Source organism: Lepisma saccharinum, chromosome 11 (genome assembly GCF_977018435.1).
Source record: "Lepisma saccharinum chromosome 11, izLepSacc3.1, whole genome shotgun sequence".
Taxonomy (NCBI): domain Eukaryota; kingdom Metazoa; phylum Arthropoda; class Insecta; order Zygentoma; family Lepismatidae; genus Lepisma; species Lepisma saccharinum.
In genome coordinates, this window is record NC_139239.1 from 41,382,999 (window position 1) to 41,403,636 (window position 20,638).

General features: G+C 34.3%; 1 protein-coding gene across 1 annotated transcript in view; it reads right to left on the reverse strand.

Moving 5' to 3' along the window:
- The window catches only part of NaCP60E (Na channel protein 60E), a 606,984-nt gene that overhangs the window by 83,543 nt on the left and 502,803 nt on the right, over nt 1–20,638 (reverse strand). Inside the window, exons 9-13 of the mRNA XM_083130953.1 lie at nt 20,029–20,103; nt 16,021–16,187; nt 13,979–14,117; nt 9,812–10,026; nt 4,540–4,710 (exon numbers count right to left, since the gene is read on the reverse strand). Coding sequence (XP_082987079.1) covers nt 4,540–4,710; nt 9,812–10,026; nt 13,979–14,117; nt 16,021–16,187; nt 20,029–20,103 — 767 coding nt within the window. The remainder of the gene's footprint in view (nt 1–4,539; nt 4,711–9,811; nt 10,027–13,978; nt 14,118–16,020; nt 16,188–20,028; nt 20,104–20,638) is intronic.

The following is a 20,638-nucleotide window of genomic DNA, read 5'->3' on the forward strand; positions in this document are numbered from 1 at the left end:
GAAAAGGAAAGGTTACAATCTACCTTACTTTATGCGTGATGAAGTAGGCAAGGCAATAAAAGATTTGTGCCAGCAAGGAATCTTAGAAGAAATAGAAAGTTCTGATTGGAGTAGTCCTGTAGTTCCTGTGCGAAAAGCAGATGGAAGTATTCGTGTATGTGCTGACTATAGCAAAACTGTAAATCCAAATGTAGATACTTTACAATATCCACTTCCAACTTTTGACGAGCTTTATCATAAGTTAGGTTCACATAAGTGGTATACGAAGATTGATCTACGTTCAGCTTTTCATCAATTATTAGTCGAAGAAAAGTCTCAACGTGTTCTTACCATTGTAAATGAAGGTCATTTGTATGTACATAAACGTTTACCGTTTGGAACTAAAATAAGTTCTCAAGTATTTCAAAGAGCCATGGACACAATACTTGGTGGTATTGATGGAGTGGTATCATTTATTGATGACATTCTTTTAGGAGCAGATACATTGTATGACTGTTACAAACTAACTGTATTAGTTTTGGAAAGATTGATGCAGTACAATGTAAAAGTAAATTTGCAGAAGTCTGAATTTTTTGTTCATGAAGTAAATTTTCTAGGAAGGAAATTCACGGAACATGGAATTTTACCTACAAATGAACATGTTCAGGCAGTGTTAAAATGTAAGGTGCCTGAGAATAAAAAGGAATTGGCGACATTCATGGGTTTAGTGGCGTATCATGCACGATATTTGCCTAATTTGAGTTCTAGGATACCTAATCTTTATTTATTGCAAAAGAAGAGTGTACAATGGTTTTGGAACGAAGAATGTGAGAGGGAGTTTCAGCTAGTTAAGCAGCTATTAGTTTCTGCACCTGTTTTAGTAGCATTTGACACTCGATTGCCATTAGTTTTAGTCACGGATGCAAGTGGATATGGGATAGGTTGTCAGTTGACACATGAAATAGAAGGAGTGCTGAAACCTATTGCATGTTTTTCAGCTACTTTAACAGATAGTCAAAAAAGTTACTCTCAAGCTGACAAGGAAAGTTTGGCAGTAGTGGAAGGTATAAAACACTTTCATATATATTTGGCAGGAAACAAATTTAAAATTCTAACAGATTCTTCAACAGGTAAATCGATATTAGATCCGGACAAAGCAATTTCTCCTACAGTATCTATGAGATGGCAAAGATGGAGGTTACTTCTAGCAAATTATGATTATTCCATTCATTACACGAAGAATGTAGGGATAGCTGATGTCTTGTCCAGATTACCTGTGTCATGTTTAGTGAATGAAGAAGAGGATTTACCTATTTATTTTTTGGTAAATGAGACATTGATGAGTGAAGATCCTTTAAGAGTTGAGGAAGTAATTGAAGCAATGAAACAGGATGAAACATTGTTACTAGCATATGAATACACAGTGAAGAATTGGAGGAATATAGCACGTAACGAAGCTGATGGAGAATTGAAAAAATATTCTCAGAATAAAAATGTCTTAAATTGCAATAATGGAATGTTATGCCATGGTGAGCGAATTGTAGTGCCAAAATTATTGAGAAATAAGGTTCTAAAAGACTTGCACAAATTTCATTCTGGAGTTGTGAAATCCAAACATGTTGCAAGAAAGTACTTTTGGTGGCCGAGCATGAACCAGGATATAGAGAATTATGTTCTGTCGTGCGATGTGTGCAGAAGACATTCAAGAGCACCAAACAAACAAGAGTATGTTTCATGGAAGCCTGAAGAAGAACCATTTCACAGAGTACACATAGATCATTTTTTCTTCCATGGATATAAATTTCTTATTTTAGTGGATGCATTTAGTAAATACGTAAATGTTTGGCAAGTTGTTCATTTAACGGCTGAAGAAACTGTTGAGAAGTTGACAAATCATTTTTCCATATTTGGAATACCAAATACCATATGTTCTGATGGTGGTCCACCATTTGCCAGCAAGGATTTCCAGAGATTTTGTATCAATCATGGAATAAAATTAATTCACAGTCCACCGTATAGACCATGTGCAAATGGAGAAGTTGAAAGGCACGTACAAATCATCAAAAGGTACATGACTTTAACAGGAGAGATAACAAAAGGCAACGTCAACAGACGCAATGCTTCTGTGGATAAATTCTTAAAGAGAATGTTGTTCTATCACAACAATACTGTAAATGTGATTATGGGGAAATCACCAAATGAAATTTTATTTTCATACAAAGTAAATGCCAATAAATTAATTCATAATGATAGAACAAGGGTTATTTATGAGACAGAGCATTATAAGAAAGGATCTGGAGTATATTATTATTGTCCAGAAAGAAAGCAGTATGAAAAAGGCGAGATAGTAGGACAATTATCGCACTCAATTTTCAAAGTTAAGAGGGACAATTATACAAGAAATGTTCATTTTTCATTTTTGAAGCCAGAGATTTCCAGAAGGAACGAGAGTGGAAGATATGGTAATGGTGAACGCTCGACACGATGTACTGAAGAGTTTGGTGGTGAGCAAAATCAATTTGCTAACTTGGACTATATGGAATTACCTTCTGTGGCTCACAATGAAGAAAGGGAGCAGCAGAGACAAGGAGGTATGCAGGGTCTGGAGAAGCCAGGATGTTCGAAACAAGAGTCCACTGCAGCAGCATCATTTCCACGAAGGTCTGCAAGGATACATAAACCACCTTGCAGATATGAACCAGATTAGAAATGTTAAGATTATTGTTATTATTATGTTTCATTTTTGTAACCAAGGGGAATATTGTTATATATTAGTTTAAGTTATGAAGCCATGGGCTGAAACAGCCATATATATTATTGTTGTTATAGTTACTGGTTGTTGATTTGTATACATGTGTTATGGAGTTAATATAAAAATGTTCGAACCCAAGTGTTTCATTAAATAATTTCTTTGAAACAATACACGATACTGCCTGTCGTCGATTACTATGACCCAGATGAAGAAGCACTCTTCCAGCAAGATGGTACAACTAGCCATACTGCCAGAGTGTCAATGGATGTGCTTAGACTCGCATTTCATGGTTGTCTCATCAGCACATTCAGCGATATTCCGTGGCCTGCCCGTTCACCCGATTTGATGGCTCCTGACTTTTTCCTTTGGGGTTACCTCAAATCCAAAGTATTTAAGGACAACTCTCCAAGAACCAGGGATAATTTGAAGGACCGAATTCGGCAAGAGATCCACAACATTCTATTGGAGATGCTACGAAGCGTCATGGGCGGATTTACTCTGAGACTCCAACAATGTGTGCAACACCTAGGATGCCATCTTACTGACACCATATTAAAAAAAATGAACATTTTTCAGGTATACTAGTAATTTCCATTCATGTACAGTACATTCATGTTAAAAAATTAACTAATATTTGCTCTCTCTATTTTTTGTGAATTTTTTAAATCTTCCCGTTTGACTGCCTCACCCTATATATGACCATCTGGAACCGTAAGATTTTAATTTCTCATTTTATGATGCTTTCTGCCCCTTTAGGCTAATTTCAACAGTGAATATGAGTATAATTATATTAAGTTCATGGAGAAACACTCAAAAAAAGAACCAATGATCATTCTAGAACTCAAGCATGGAGCCATCAGTGGAGAGATCAATACGGTAAGCTACTGTAGCTACGAGATTTACAATCTACTTATGTAGCTAAGAAATACACATCGACTTTGCAGTTTCACCAAAAAATTAAAATTTGAGTTGCTTATACTTTCTCAATGTAGCATAAGTTTTGTATAATGTACTAAAAATTAGAGAAAATATAAACTTTCACTAATGTGGCCATGGTGGCTCAGTCGGTAATGCATCTGACTACCATGCTAAAGGTCCTGGGGTTGATCCCCGGCTGGTTCAAATCCGGGAACTTTTCTAACGTTGGAAGTGGCACCGGCGCCCACCCAGCATCGAATAACATGGGTACCCATGTACCTGGGGAACCCTGGGGGAGTAAAGGCGGTCAGGGGCGTGATGCTGATCACATTACCCCCACTCACGACTGGATCAAGAAAGTGTGGGGTGTTACCTCCACACCCCCTATACGCCTTCATGGCGTGGGGCTGAGCACAAGGGAGCACTATACCTTTTTTTTTACCTATAAACTTTCACACATCAAAATAGTTTCAAAATATACAGTTGAATACATTGGCAAATATTTAATCATATTTTAAACAAATAATTCATTTCAGTGTATTTGGAAAAAATTAATGTGAAATTCCATGCTGCAACCCAATTGATGGATTAGTGATATGTTTCAGCTTTATGTGTAATTTAATTTTGTATATTTGAAGAACTTTTTACTTTAAGTATTACAAATTTTATAAATTACCAGCCTATACTTTACAATATGCTTGAGGTCCAATACAAAAAAAAAACTATTCTTGCTATGTTCTTTCAGTTTGAAATCATCTTTCTTATGGTGTATGAAATGCAAATAACTAAATTCATTCACTGCAAATGCACACATAAATATTGTTGTCTATGTTATTAATACAATTAACATTTATTCAACAATAAGGAAGAAAATTCCTGTATTTACTTACCAGCCTTAGTCCTCTGAGAACTGTTAAACTATCAATTAATTCAATTGACAAATCCAACAAACTTGCAGTAACAATGATGAGGTCAAAAATATTCCACCCACAATTGAAGAATTCTTTACTAAGAGCCATCAGCTTCATAGTACACTCTAAAGTGAAGATAGATGTAAACACCTGCAAATATAAATCATTATGTTAATTGTAAATTTTTAAACAAGATTAAAAATCATGGACTCAAGCACAGGAAAAGAGACAGTTCAAATGATGCTTAGAACAAAAGAGTATCACAAAATATATTCAATGAAATAAAGTGGAGATAGGTCAATTGCGGAAGGATACATTCTGATGAATATAATTTCAACAATGACTTTTTCAAACATTATCCTTAATTTTACAAAAATAGAAATCTGATTATTTTAATGTTGTAAACACTATATACTTTATAAAACACTGGAAATACATTTAAGATAATAAAATAAACAATATACAATTAAACTATATAGTACAGAGTGTCCGAAAAGTCACGCAACCCGGTGTTTACGACCGTATAACGGAATAGCGAAACGGAATTAGAAGAAACGCTTTCTGCCAAGAGAATGCCCTGTATATTGGGAAAATTTAGAGAGACAAACATATGTAAGAACATGCATGTTTTAATAACAAATAAGCAAAGTGTTGCCAAAGGCGGGAAAAAAATATTTGCAAATCATGTGTATTGATGCACAGAACTCACTGAGGTAAATTATTGCAACATTTCACAATACCAACGAACAATTTGGATGGCCATCTATTGAATTTGACAGAAAAAGAACTTTGACGAAGTTTCAAAAACATTGCAGAAGGGAATAAATGGGCTGTTCCAAAAATCGATGTTTTCACAATATTACGCAGGATACTGGCAACACTGTTGGTGTCACGTGTCACTAACATACGTGTTTCACCTCAGGCTATCACACTAAGGCACTTTTAACGACAAAGGAGAAAGTCGGTTATTCTCGAACATATGCAATAAATTACATACACCTTGCAACCCTGAAATGTGGGTATCCCTAAATGCTTCTCTTACCCAAGAATATGACGATGTTCGGATATATTCTTCAACAATAAACACACTTTCCTGTGTAGAATATGGCATTTTAAAAACACACACAGGACGTCAGCATAAGTAGACACAATCTGGAATGCCGTTCGCGCAGGCGCGGTTGGCCCTATAGCGCACAGGATCAGTGAACCCCCAGTAATATACGATAATCACCTCGAGAATGAACAATGTCTTTAAATTTTCACATTATTTCGCTAAAAATTCTACACAATAAGTCATGTATTTGTGCCCGTAACACGGCGAACTCTCTTGCTGAGAAGAAGAAACCGCGAATCGGCTGCCCTGATACAGACCCTCAGTTGAACCCCCACAGGACAGCTCGTGCCATTGTGAAAGCTTCGTGCGGGAGCAGAAGCGCGAGGAGGGTATAGGACAAAATACATGGGAGATAAGATTTGCAGAACCTATGTTCAACCCAACGGTCATGCGCAGTTCGTTCTCTCGCAGAAGCCGCGGGACAAGGCTCCTTTCTCGCTGCTTCCTCCCTTCCAGTGTTGCTGTGTGCGGTTCAAGTTTGAAGCGCACACATTACATATTCAATCTTCTCTTGTATCATTTTTGCACCGAACTTCTTGGAATAAATGCAAGATTGTGTCAGAGATGGATGAGTGGAAACAAATAGAAGCTGGAATTAGATGCGATGAATTAAAATAAAGGAGATACATTACCAAAATACCTTGTGCATGCATTCAGAGGTTTTTCCTTAAAGGTGGAAACACTTCGGGTTCGCGAAAGAGAAAGAATGGCGCGAAGACGTGACTCGCTCTGTCGCTCGGTGTCAAAGTCTCAAGTTTTTTAGTTTTTGAAGTGCTTGGATACTTGTTGGAAAGTATTAAGTGATGCTGCGAGTGAAACGAGGGATGGACTTTACCTAGGTTATGTCATTTGATGCAGTGTAGGCGTTGCTGTCCGCGCAGGTAAGAAATGACCGATAGAAATGCACATAATTAACGTAAACAAACTTCCTTGTCCACTGAAAAAAAGCGTGTGCTGGTCGACCAGCCCCAAATTTGAACAAACCTGTCGCGTATAAATGAAAGGGTCTCAGGTTCGATTTCTAGTATGCGCATGCCATTAGTTGCCATTTCCCTTTAACAAATGTAGGACCAGTTCTGATTAGTCAGCATGGACGTCCGGAAGGGGAAAAGGGGGCCGCCCCCCCATGGAAATTGAATGTAAACCAAAAATTATATATTACACGCATATAATTTAATTTCAGTCACAGTAATTTTTGGTAATTATTATAAAAGCGTTGCAGTAACTTCAGACTGAAGGAGTGTTTTTTGCTCCTCGTGGGGAAAAAATATATTACTTGCCCCTACTTGAGGACGTCCATGATATTCCAACAAACCTCAACTTTTTTCATAAAGGCACAATTTATTGTAGTTTCAGCCCTAAATTTATTCGCACACCCCTACAACAAAACCTTATACTCCCAGATAAAAAGAATTCTTGACAAAGCTTTTAAACCCTCCCCCATCCTTTTGTTGGGCGAAGGAAGTATATTTTGCGGAAAGTGAATATATGTCACATCACTTCAGTGAACCCCCGGGTAAATAATGCACGAGCCGCGCCTGCGTTTGCGGCAAACACCAACCACCTAAGGCACAGAAAACATAACATTGATACACGTTCTTCTGTACCACATTTCAGGGTTGCAAGGTGTATGTAATTTATTGCATATGTTCGAGAATAACCAACTTTCTCCTTTGTTGTTAAAAGTGCCTTAGTGTGATAGCCTGAGGTGAAACACGTATGTTAGTGACACGTGACACCAACAGTGTTGCCAGTATCCTGCGTAATATTGTGAAAACATCGATTTTTGGAACAGCCCATTTATTCCCTTCTGCAATGTTTTTGAAACTTCGTCAAAGTTCTTTTTCTGTCAAATTCAATAGATGGCCATCCAAATTGTTCGTTGGTATTGTGAAATGTTGCAATAATTTACCTCAGTGAGTTCTGTGCATCAATACACACGATTTGCAAATATTTTTTTCCCGCCTTTGGCAACACTTTGCTTATTTGTTATTAAAACATGCATGTTCTTACATATGTTTGTCTCTCTAAATTTTCCCAATATACAGGGCATTCTCTTGGCAGAAAGCGTTTCTTCTAATTCCGTTTCGCTATTCTGTTATACGGTCGTAAACACCGGGTTGCGTGACTTTTCGGACACTCTGTATAATGTAAATTCTAAACCACAAAATAATTTGGCCATAAGTTAATAAATTTTTAAAATCACACAGGGACAAAAAGATAACTAATGACCTAAATATGTTGAATAATGTACAATATCAGTTTATCATTTAACATATTATGATTGTAATATTGAACCAACTTAATGTGTAGAGGCAAGAAATGTCTACTGCAACTTACAGTAATACAAATTTGATTTCTGACATTTTATTTTGAAACTATACATGCTATGTAAGATAAAATTGTTTTATCCTATGAACCCATTAAAATAATGATCTTTATAAAATTAGAACATAGTATTTATATTATTTGTTCTTGTAGGTTTTTAATTATAAAGTGCTGCATAATCAAAAAAGGACCTAAAACATTTTAAAATGATAACATAAAAATCTACAAAAAAGTTCTTTGCACACTTTCTATTATGTATTTCTATTATTGTTTTACAACAAAATGTATCTACATCTATGCTATCATGCTCTTTTGATATGAATGCAAAACATGGTTTATCAAAGCCAGCTATGTACATGACTGTATTGGATTTATGTACATCAAAAATTTAAATGTGCTTGCTTCATGTTCATCTTTCGAAGAATCAGTTCCGACATCTTACGCAAGGATGGTATCAAGATGAGTAGGTAGGTCTGTTTCATTATCGGTCTCTAGGTAATCATGACAATGAGGGTGAATGTTGTTTAGATGAAACTGATAAAGAGATGCTCACAAAGGAACCCCATGCCCTATCCAGGACTCGAATCTGCAACCACTGCTGGAGAGATTACAAATCCAACACACATGCATGGCAACAGAGATGACAAAACTTTATTCTTACTTTTGTGTGTAATGTAGGAATGTCTGCATACCCTGTACTTTAGTATAATTTTGAATAAATATTCTGGCACATGAGGCTAAAAATATATTCTAAGATTAATTGAAAGAAATTTATAAGCATTTTCTTTCTTTTAAGTAACAAGTTGACAGTCTAGATATGCATCTATCACAGAAAAACAACAATTTGATTTTCAAAACTGCAAAACATGTAATTTTGTTCTCATCAACAAGATATTTTAATGGTAGCAAAATTTATCTTACATATTTATAAACTATAAGAGTATTGAAAATATTCTAAATCACTAATTGATAAAGTAACCTTCAAATATGCAATTTTGATTTCTTATTTGGAAAAATATAGATTTAAAAAGTTTGTTGTTTGTTTTCTTCACCTGATTGGTATTAGCATTTTTTATTGGTTACATTAGTTCTTTAACTTAGTCAAATTTTTCAATCAGGATATATCCCTTGTACATTGTCCGCTTTTTCAATTTTATGGAAAATTTACTTTTATATATTTCTAATATAATTTTATTTACTTAATACATGTATATTAAAAATGCTTCAGGTAAAATAGGAGGAATTACAAATGTTAAAGTATATATGCAGTTTTCTTGTCCAAGGCAGGATATATTCCACACACAAGTTTGGAAAATATGATAAAGAAAATACCACACAAATGTTTATCACAATACAAAATAAAATAATTCACGAGCATGGGTTAATAAGATGAAATATTCACACACATACACAGACACACATATTTATACTTTCACAACACCATGCCTTTGTAATAAATTACAATGTAGTACTACACTATGTATCAAAGGGAACATTTTTAAATTTAATTTTGTCTCATGTCATTTCATTACACCAAAATGGCGATATAGATGCAAAAGGCACTTTGTGTTTTCAAATATGTCATTGCAGTTTGGATTTAAAAAATAGGTGACAGTCATGCATTACACTTTTTTAAAAAAAGAATCAGAAACTTTTCTCACCTAATGAAATCTGTGAGTGAAGGAAGAATGTCATGCATTTTATTGCATAGGGATTTAATACACAGTATTTAAAGCAAGTCAATAACTAGTTAAATATATTTCCAATTAATTAATTATATTATTATTATCTGGTGAATTGAGTTCTTACTTTATTCCCTATATCCAGGGCTTGCCGAACAGACACACTCATACCATGGTGTTCCATTGCCAGGAACATAGTGTTGAGCACGATGCATAGAGTTATTAACAAATCAAATAAAGGGTCTCGAACAATTTTATAAAGGCAATTCTGGAAGCGCAACCATCCTTCATAATCCAGACAGCATTGAGCACATTTGTCACAGTTTCTATCTGCTAAATCATCTGCAAAGAAGAAGAAAAAGCTCTTTTTACAATGACAAAAGCATGGAATAACAGTTTTATTGAACATTTTGTTTAAGACATGTTTTTTTTTAATATTTATGATCAGCTGATTCAACAGATGAAAATATGCCTTGGATACAAAGCACTCAAGACATATTGATCTTCAACATAATTGATCCACTGATTCACGTGTTTACGATTATAGCCATGTGTATGAAGGGGACACAATTTTAAATATAGTAAACAGAAAGACTGTTAAATTACTCCACAGATTTTACCACACTAATACTTTTCAAGTCTTGAAGAATATCAACATACTGATGATATGATTCATTAATGTGCGCAGCTGATGTGTTTTGTGGTAATATAAATTATAATACAAGATCTGAAAAATGTATGAGCACATGAAAAAATTTTCTATCATGTGTGGAAAGTAGCATTGTGTGTCACAAGAAAGTCGAAAGTGCCAACTATACATAGAACATGAATAATGTGTTTCTGACAGGACAAACAGTTCAAAATGTGAAGACAATCCACACTAAAGTGCAAAAGTATTTGATGTACAAACACATCTACCAATTTAAGAAAATGTGTGCTTGTGCTAAAGAAAAATTGTAGGAGATTTTGTCTTTATGTATAAACAGTTTTTGACATTGCCAAATAGAAATTCATGTTATATTTAATATTTTTGCATCTGGCAATTGCAGTTTTGTGGCATTTGCAAATATAAGCAGTTACATGAGCTATTTTCTTCTATTTGCATACATGCTATCATTTTCTTTTTCCTTTTGTTTTGCAGGTTATGTATTTACAAAAATTGTTATGCCACATCTTCTAATATACTTATCGCATTGTCAGAATGCAAAGACAGAGAAAGGAGAAATTTTCTCACAAATATGTTTGATATTTAAAATCTTTATAAATATATATTATATATTAATATATACTTGTATTGCAGCACTCGGCAAATAAAATCTTTATAAAGCAAGCATTAATATATATTTGTATTGCAGCACTCAGCAAACTCATATCACAAACCTGTCACTCCTGAAGCCATGGTAGGAATTTATGAAAAAAAAATACATGGCACTTATTAATAAGAGATCATGAACAAATAGTAAAAATGTAGTTAAAATGAATTCGTAACATACTTGCAATATGTAATATTTACTTTGTTTAAAAATCAGTGAAGTGTTGAATAATTGAGGCATGTACTAATATGTCCATGGATGTCTAGAAAATTTTCTATGGAGGTTGAAGTCGAAACATATATATCGACTTTGACTACACATATACATGTACACATATGTATATGTATATGTGCTGTCGTAACAGGAAAACTATAATAATTATAATTTGAGTACAAGTGAAGGCACTCTACTTCACATAAAATAGTGCATATCAGTAACTTGACTTTTACTCAAGTTATCATAACAAATAATTAATGACACTAATGCACACTCTTATAAGAGAGAAAAATGCAAAAAGAAAAAGATAATAATCAAGGGCAGAAATATCCAAGAATAAAGAAGTACTAACACAGAAAATAAGGTGAAAATCTGAAGTTAGAAGAAAAGATAAATGGATAGAAAAAAAGATAAGGAAATAAAAGAAAGGGATAAGAAAGTATATTTTTCTTATACCAAGGAGATCAAGTAACCCCCTGGGGCCTCTCTGCAAGTAAGCATGTACATGTCAATGTATAGCATTAGAATTTCTTACAGTACAGCAACAAGGGGCATATACATGTACATTGTACGCATATGTCTCAATAATGAATAAAATCAACCTTGCAATTAATATTTATTGGCAATCTGTTAAGGAAAATTGAATTTGTATCAATGCATAGTAATCAGTAGAACTGCACTCAGCCCCAAAAATGGATTTCAAGAAGTGGAGGCTTGGAGGCTTGGAGAGGAAGGAAAGGCAGGGAGGTGGGTTGCAGCTCTGAGCCTCCACCTACAAAGGGGTCTCCATCGGGGAAAGTTTGCTTTAAAAAAGGGCACAAAATAAACAAATAATAATAAATGAGATATTTGAAATGAGGTAAACTATAAAAAAAAATCATCTGACATAACTTGGGCAGTTCAAACTGAAATTGTACATAGGTGGAACCTATGATGATTTTATTTTAGCCTTGGGTCTTCCTTCACATATATAAATCTGAACTTGCTGTATCTGGGTAATTTCCCAGTTTATGGTGATAATGGAGTGAAAATGGTAAAAATGTGACATTGAAATTATTTGGAGAAAGGACAAAAATCATGGACAAAGGAATTTATAATTTCTCAATTAACTTAAAACTTGCATTGTGTAATGGATTTTGAAATATTCAAATATAAACACACTGGTCAAAATTCTATCCCCCAGAAACAGCAATCAGTGGATGTCATGATACCCAGTTTAAGAACATTTAATTTTTGATTTTAACATTTTATGGTAATTTTTCTATGGGGAAGAAGAGCAATGGTACATTTCAATTGAAAGAAAGTAATTGAATTAACTTTTAACTATTGAAGTACTACAGTGAGAAATGGTTTGGAGATTCAAACTGGATGAGATGCCCTCATTGTTATAGTATTTTCATTATGCTGTACCAACAAGAATTGAACACTGATGACTGACATGCACAATACATCTTGATCCCTCTACTGAGGCATCTGGTACCGAGAAGCAGTAGACAACAGTGAACCTAAAAGCATGCCTCAAAACAATACACCAAAGAAGAACTCCACTGAAATTAAAACTTTTACATATAAGTTGTTTGGTTGATTTGTTGTTTAAGTTCACTTTGTGTACAGAAAGGCTAATTGGGACTGGACCTACAGTTTAAAGTGGGATCCGGAACCACTGTGCTATGTGCCTCTACTGGACACCAAACCTAGGATCCCTTGATTACAAAGAATTCTGCAGATAAGAGAGTACTTTCTTTCAACATGTTAATGTTGTTTTCTTCTTACAACACTTTCTTCTTGTAATTTCATAGAGCTCCTGTATAGCCAAATGATTGGCATTCTTGCGGATTCAATCTCTAGTAGAAGTTTCAAAATCTTGGTGTTAACTCAGCATTTTGAGGATGATTGTGAAGCTATTTGAAAGCAGCAGTAGTGCATTCTGATTTTGAAAGCCAGGAAACAACAACAACAGGATTCCATGCACTGCCTTTGCATCAGCCAGTGAAAAGCCATTTGGCAGGCCATGGCCTTCAAAGGGCTGTTTCACCACATAGTTTAGTTATTATATAAGTGTATAAAAATATAAAAAAAATATATCGAAAAATAAAAGTTATTGTTTATGGCAACCTGAATTTCAAGACTCATATGTAATAAATAAATATACCAGTGACGTTCTGAATTGGGGGATAGGTGATGGAATTTTAGCCCCTCTTTGGCCCAGATTTTATAAATTAAAAGACTGCCAGATACATGAAAAGATTGCAAGTACTACTAAAAGAAACATGTTGTAATAATAATTCTCCTTTTATAAACATTTTGGTCAGGCTAGTAGACTTTACATATGATTACATTTTTTGATGCCAAGATAGACACAACAATGACAATACTCTCATTTACTACTTTCAAATATTTTGAATTTTTGCCCATATTTGTATTAATTTTTAATTTTATTTTTTTACTAAGCCACTCTTGAGGAAGATCAGTGTTTGATTTGGAGAAACTATCAAGATCAAATGGATTTTTAATTTTGATTAATTTGGTGTTTTAAGTCCACTTTATGCACAGTAAGGCTAATCAGGACTGGATCTACAGTTTAAAGTGGGATCCGAACCACTATGTGCCTCCACCGGGTATCGAACAAGATCAAATGGAAATGCAATGACTAAATTTTTTATCATTCAAGGAATTATGAAACTATGTTATAAGCTATTGAACTTATTTGAAAAACTCTGTCTTATACTATATTTTATAATAAATGTACATAACTGCAAACTTACCAAGAACTACAATATGAGACAAATAATCTGAGGGCATACTATACATATGCTCATCATCTACGTGACCAGGACTCACACCATTACATTTAATTACGTGGTGTTCCTTAGGACTGGAAGAAGCAGTAATGTTCTCCATTCGCTGAAATTGAAGAATATTAAAATTAAAAACATAAAATGTAATTTACGTTATCAAAATCCCATACATTTCTTGCACTATTGTTTACATGCATCACAATACATGTTTACCTACATTGTGTTTTGTTAGTACCTCTGGGGCTGTGAATATCAGTCCATCCCTAGTAGAAATGAGCACACAATGAAGATATACTGTATATCAAGCTTGAGTAAGATTGTATTTTCCTATTGAATTAGTTTAATATACACTGATGTTGAATTAATTTCAATTGTGCCAGAAAGAATGTCTTATTCATTATAAATAGTGAAGTAGAAACATTTTCACACATATTAATTCTGTACTGTTACATTGTCTATACATGCACTGACATTTACACTTCTCTATCCAAGATCCTTTTTCTATGTTATAATGGTTTCCATATCCACTGTTGTATAATTACATAATGCAAAAAACACTAAGTTGCTGACCAAGGCAGTTTATTAAGATAAAAACACTTAACAGGTAACGTTCCGACCCTGTATCAGTGTTTTTATCTTAATAAACTGCCTTGGTCAGCAACTTAGTGTTTTTAAATATGGAAACAAGGCTTAATTATATTAAAATAATGCATTAATCTTATCTCAAGTGTGTTTTTAGTTCTTTTGACAAAGTGTTGTTTCAGTTCTTCTGAACTATCTCAAGTTAACACTACCAAGCTACGTACAACTTTGCATAGTTAGTTAATAATTACAATGGATAGAGGGGCCTGGGGGAAATGCCACACTGAATCATTATTTAATATTGTGTAATGCATTGATTTATTTTACCTCACATTTCTGCCACTTTTGGCTAATTGCTAAGATGATGATGCATTGTGATAAGATGAAATAGATGAAGGGACAATCACATTCATACAAGTCCTACAGAGGATTATACTTGTTACGAATCCAGACACCAGAGCCTCATTAGCCTGCAAACTGCAGTGGACTATATGGACTTTCCTTCCAAAAGGGCCACTCCTTACATCCCAGTTTACAATGAGGTGTCATATTTTCATAATGTTTGCTTATAACAAATCTGGGAAACTAGAACAAAGCATCATCAAACCCTATCAAAGTAAAATATATTATGGATGGGGACAGCTTAATCAGCACTCTATTGCTATTGGTCAATATAAGAGTTTTATCAGTAAAATTGTCAATTTTTTTTACCATTTTTTAGTGAAAATATTGCCATTTTATTATTATTTGCATGGATATAAAACATGCAATTCACATACTCTAGCTCTGTAAAGTAAATGTTTAAACATATAGTTTCTCTTTCAAAACAAAATCAGTCACCTGGTTCCATGCATTAATTAGTAAGGTTAATGAAATATTCATCCAGCACCATGGTGCATAGCCATGCAGTGTAAGGTGCAAGATTCAGGCTCCCACTAAGAGATGCATGTAGGTTTGAGTCTCCTAGGGGAACAACTTTTCTCCTGAGATTTTGGCCTGTGTATGGGACTGGGGAGCTATGAATGAGTAGTGTAACGTGGTCAAAGAAAACCTACAACAATGTCTAGGGGTTTGTTGTGCTGACCACATGTCACCCTGTATCTGGTTGGATGATCCTGAGTGAGGCTGACAGTCAGTAGGTAGGTACTGACCCTCGCAGGCTGTTACGTTGCAGGTTATTATTATTATTAATGAAATATTCATGTTCTTCAAGGAAGATTTGAAATTTTTTATTGGATCGTTAGAATATCAGTTATTGGTATTGGTAAATTTTATATCAGTGTCAACAAAAATTGCATACCAGTCCATCCCTAAATGTAGTGTTCCTTTTTGCATCTGTATATGCTTTATTAAAAAAATAATAATAATTACTGAACAATACCTGATACATATTATTATTAATATGTACAAATACAAATTGTACATACCTGAACAATATGAGGAATGTGAACAACATCCTCTGAAGTGACATCCCCTCCTTCTTGATCATCCACAACTCCAGAATCCTCCAATGAAGATTCCAAGTTATTGCTGTCACTATTATTGCTACTTGGATGGCGACTGGCAGGAGGAGGCCGACAACGATTTGCCAGATCTATAATGGGAATATTTATATTATAAATCAATATTGCCAGTGAAATTTTCCTTGAATACATTTCCATTCAGTGCTACAAATTAAATTATACAGAACAAAAACGACTATATTTTTTTAATACTTACACATTGTAATTCTTACCAAAATATATAAAAACATAGAACATAAATTACAATATGAAGTAGTGCAGAATATATCATTACAAAATAGTTTTCAAAATTTCCCCACGATTGTATTGTGGTTTAGAAAAGTTAAGATGAGTATTGTGCTTGTTATTGTTACATATAAGATTGTATTTCTCGTACATCTAAATGTGGATCATTTGCAGAAAGCATGTACTCGCTTAGATATCTTAAGATGATTTAATTTAGAAATAAATTTTGGCACCCGATGTAACTGACTGATAAGCTATCTTGGTCGAGCTACATATTCCCACTTTGTTTACAGCCAGTTACATGAAGAGCAAATTGTGAACTGATACAAATAACATCCAAAGTAGGAAGTGGATAAATCATACATTCAGAAAACCCCAATAAGACATAACCAATCCAATCCAGTGGTTAGGCAAGAAAATAACAAAAGATATAGGGTGTTGAAATATCATGAATAATTTACAGATGATAGGAAAATCATGGAACCAGATCAAATTGGGACCAAAAACAGATTCCACTGGAGAAATATGGTAGAGATGCTATACATCCTTTGGTTGGTTGATTGATTTAGTGTTTTAAGTCCACTTTATGCACAGTAAGGTAAATCGAAACTGGACCTACAGTTTAAAGTGGAATCTGAACCACTATGTGTCTCCACCAGGTATCAAACCCGGGACCCCTTTATTACAATGTGACGATGCTATCACTGTGCCATCCTTTGAAATGAGAAGGATTGCACTCAGTAAACCAGTTAGAACCGGGTATTACATGATGACTTCCTTAGCTTGTTGGTTATGCCTTTCAAAAATTCAACCAGAGCAACATTGTATCGTTCTAAAATAATTCTAGAAGCTTTCCTAGTGGCAAATAATGAAGAGGTTTTCTTGGGCAATCAGCCACGTGATTTCCGGATAGGCTTCCGAGAGCTAACGTCACTTCATCTTCAGGGATTCAAGTGAAGATATATGTATTGTATCATTCTATTCATTGTATCGTTCTACTACACAATAATCTTCGAACATTACTCAAATGTACACACATCTTGGATCCTCAAGCAGCATGTAAAGCCGCAATGACAGCATCCCTGATTCTCCAGAAATATAAAAGCTCCCTGAAGGGTTTTTGTAATTGCAACAACATACAGTAAATGCAAGAATATGAAAATAAGTTTCAAGTGATTTTATGAAAATTTGAAAAATACTCACATAATGTTATCAGTTAAAGACTAACATCAGGGTAGTTACAGTAAAGTGTACGAAATTCAATAATTTTTCCAAGTTTTTCAGAACAAAATGTAGAGTACACTTTCTATAACACCAGGGAAAAGTAGACCAGCAGTAATTTAAGTTTTTGTTGTTGTCTTGGCAAAAGTTTTCACACTGAATTGATAAGTGACAGATCACACTTGAGGATTTTACCAACTGAATAGACTTGTGTGGCCTGTCATGCTGCTATGGTGTGAAACATTGCTGTTGATTGGATTGTTCCTAGTGACATGTCACTGACCACTCCGATGGAAAATTCTCCTAAGATTGATTTTTTTTTCAACTGACACCTGAAGTTATGGCATAAAGTGAATGGAACTTTATGCAAAAAAATTACATATGCTTTCTTTTTATTAAGATCTTACATGTACCTAGGTAGTTCAAGGTAAAAAGAGAAACAAAATGAAGGTGGAATTCTCTCATCCGGTAGTTTTACTTTTCTTCACGTTGTTCAGTATTTTTTTACCTACTTGGTTACTTCACTTATGTACAAAGAATGTGTTATTAACAAGTTCTGTATTAATTTCCATTTAAGTTATATTTGTTTCATACTTTCAGATTTGTTTTTCTAACAGGATTATTTTTCCCTTCTAATTATCTTATTTTGTGTCACTTTTGGCTAAATGTGATAATGAGGGTGAACTATGAATAGATACAACAGATGAAGAGAGACTCAGACAGGAATAATCATGCTCAGGATGGGATTTGAACCTGGAATCTTTGGTGATGAGACTGTGAGCCAACTACTCAATGCACCGGAACGCCAAGGCAGCAACAGCCAGAAAAACAAAACCAATCAACTTTAGAATCTAATACAAATTGACCAAAATCATAATGGAAAGAGAATTTACTGATTTAGCACAAAATTTCATGATTTTTCCTGGATATTTTACAAATTCTTTTTATTTTTCCCCAGGTCTGTTGCCACCTGCTGCAAGTATGAAATTCAGAGATAACAGTGAAATATTAAAACCAGAAATATTTAAAAATATCTTACATACATAGAAAAAGAAAATATGAATAAAAAGAGCTACTCTAAAAGCAATATTATGAGAGCGTTCCTATTTTTTTGGGCACATTTAACAAAAGCACAACTACATAACATGCAGCAGTACTAATAAAAATGGTGCATCACTGTGACAGAAAGTCTTAACTTTTGTCTTGTAAATATATATAAACAAATTTTGTAGCTCCATGAGATTGCTCTTCACAGTGATTGATTTTTTAAAAAAAGGATGTAGAGATCAATGCATTTTCTTCTTGTGATGTCATAGCATTGGCCTGTCGTATATGATTTTGTGCTTCAAATGCTAGGTTACATGCATTCATACATTCTTCTCACTTTACCACCATTAATTTGATTTAAGAATGGCTGATGATGTTATTGCCCGAGATTTCGACTATAGTGTAACATGTGGACAATGTGAGAAAAATCGCAGCTGTTACAGCATATGCTGTGTTTCAAAAGAACTGCACTGCATTTTATGTCACTTTTGGCTAAATGAATGATGGTTAAGTGAAGTTGATGAAGGGATACTTACACCCATGCTCAGACCAGGACTTAAACCCAGAAATTTCAGTGCTGAAACTATATGTTATCTAGCAAGGTGTTCGCTGTCTTGAACAATACTTAAACACATATTTGAATAGCAATATCAGTTTCATGGTGGTGGTGGCTTGCAGATTTCTTTCCCTCAATGCCGTGTGTCACCTTTGTTGTTAATCAAATGTTTTGCAAGTAGATACTGGAAACATTTCACAATTTACGAATGCTATAAATGTAAAATTTTCAGAGAATTTATGACATATGTCTTTGGAGTTCAAGAGTTTATTGTTCATCACAAATAAAAATCTTGTTTGGGTGTCAAGGATTGAGGAAACTTCATGAACTGTGTAAAAATGTGCAGTGTTGTTATATTTTACTTTCTTGACATTGTGATAGTGTTTACACTGGAGAATGATGCTTATGTCCTTGTACTTGGTTAGAATAATTGTGCTATACACAACATCCAGATGTACATTATGATAATCATTGCATCATCAGTTGAGAACAGACAAATTATTATAATTTCTTCTTGAGTCAACTTAAGTAATTATACTTTCCCCTCTGTACATACTTTACATCATGGCAAACTTTCACAAAAAATCTCATTATGAGATCGAAGCCACTATGCGCCTCCCTTCGAAATCGAACCTGGGACATCTTGATATTATCATGGGGGCTTTATTTTATGAATCTCATTTATTTCTCTGGTGATTTTGGGGGAGGGGGGTGTTGACAAATGAAACTTTTTATACTAACGTTTCATAAAGTGTACAGTTAAAAAACAAAAGCTGACAGCAGTAACAAATAAAAAAATAGTTGCAAAAATTATTTGTTATTACTTGGAATATATACATATGTGGTGAATTGCATACTCCTACCTGGGGCTTCATTACACCCTCCAGCTTTTGCAGGTAACACTTTCTTCAGTTCTTGCAAAACCACCCCATAGTTTGCTGTGGTGTTAGAAATACATAGTAAGGAGAGGACAGGAAAGAATCTACTATTACCACTCAAGATATTTAGATACTTATAACTAGAAATGTTTGTAAGTGATCACATTTTTTCTATATTTTGCCACACACAGATATATACTTTTCTTAACAAGAAAAGTGAACATTTGCCTTCATTGTGAAGATTATTTGACATTGCAATACAAATAGATATAATAGGTGCCATCAACATATTAGGAATCACTATGGTTTTAGAAGTGCTCTTCCAGCATCATTTGTAAATTTTGTCCAAAGTGTTGTTAAGTCCACTTTATGCTCAGATATGGATCACAATCAGGACTGGATCTACAGTTTAAAGTGAAATATGAGCCACTATGCAATGTACCTCCACTGGGGTTTGAACCAAAGTTCCCTTGATTACATGATAACAGCATTAACCCCATTGAACTGTACATATAACTCGAAGGACTGCTTTATAGCACAAAAGTGAAGCCATTCTCTCTTTTCATTGCGCCAGGTCAAACATATTTAATACTGA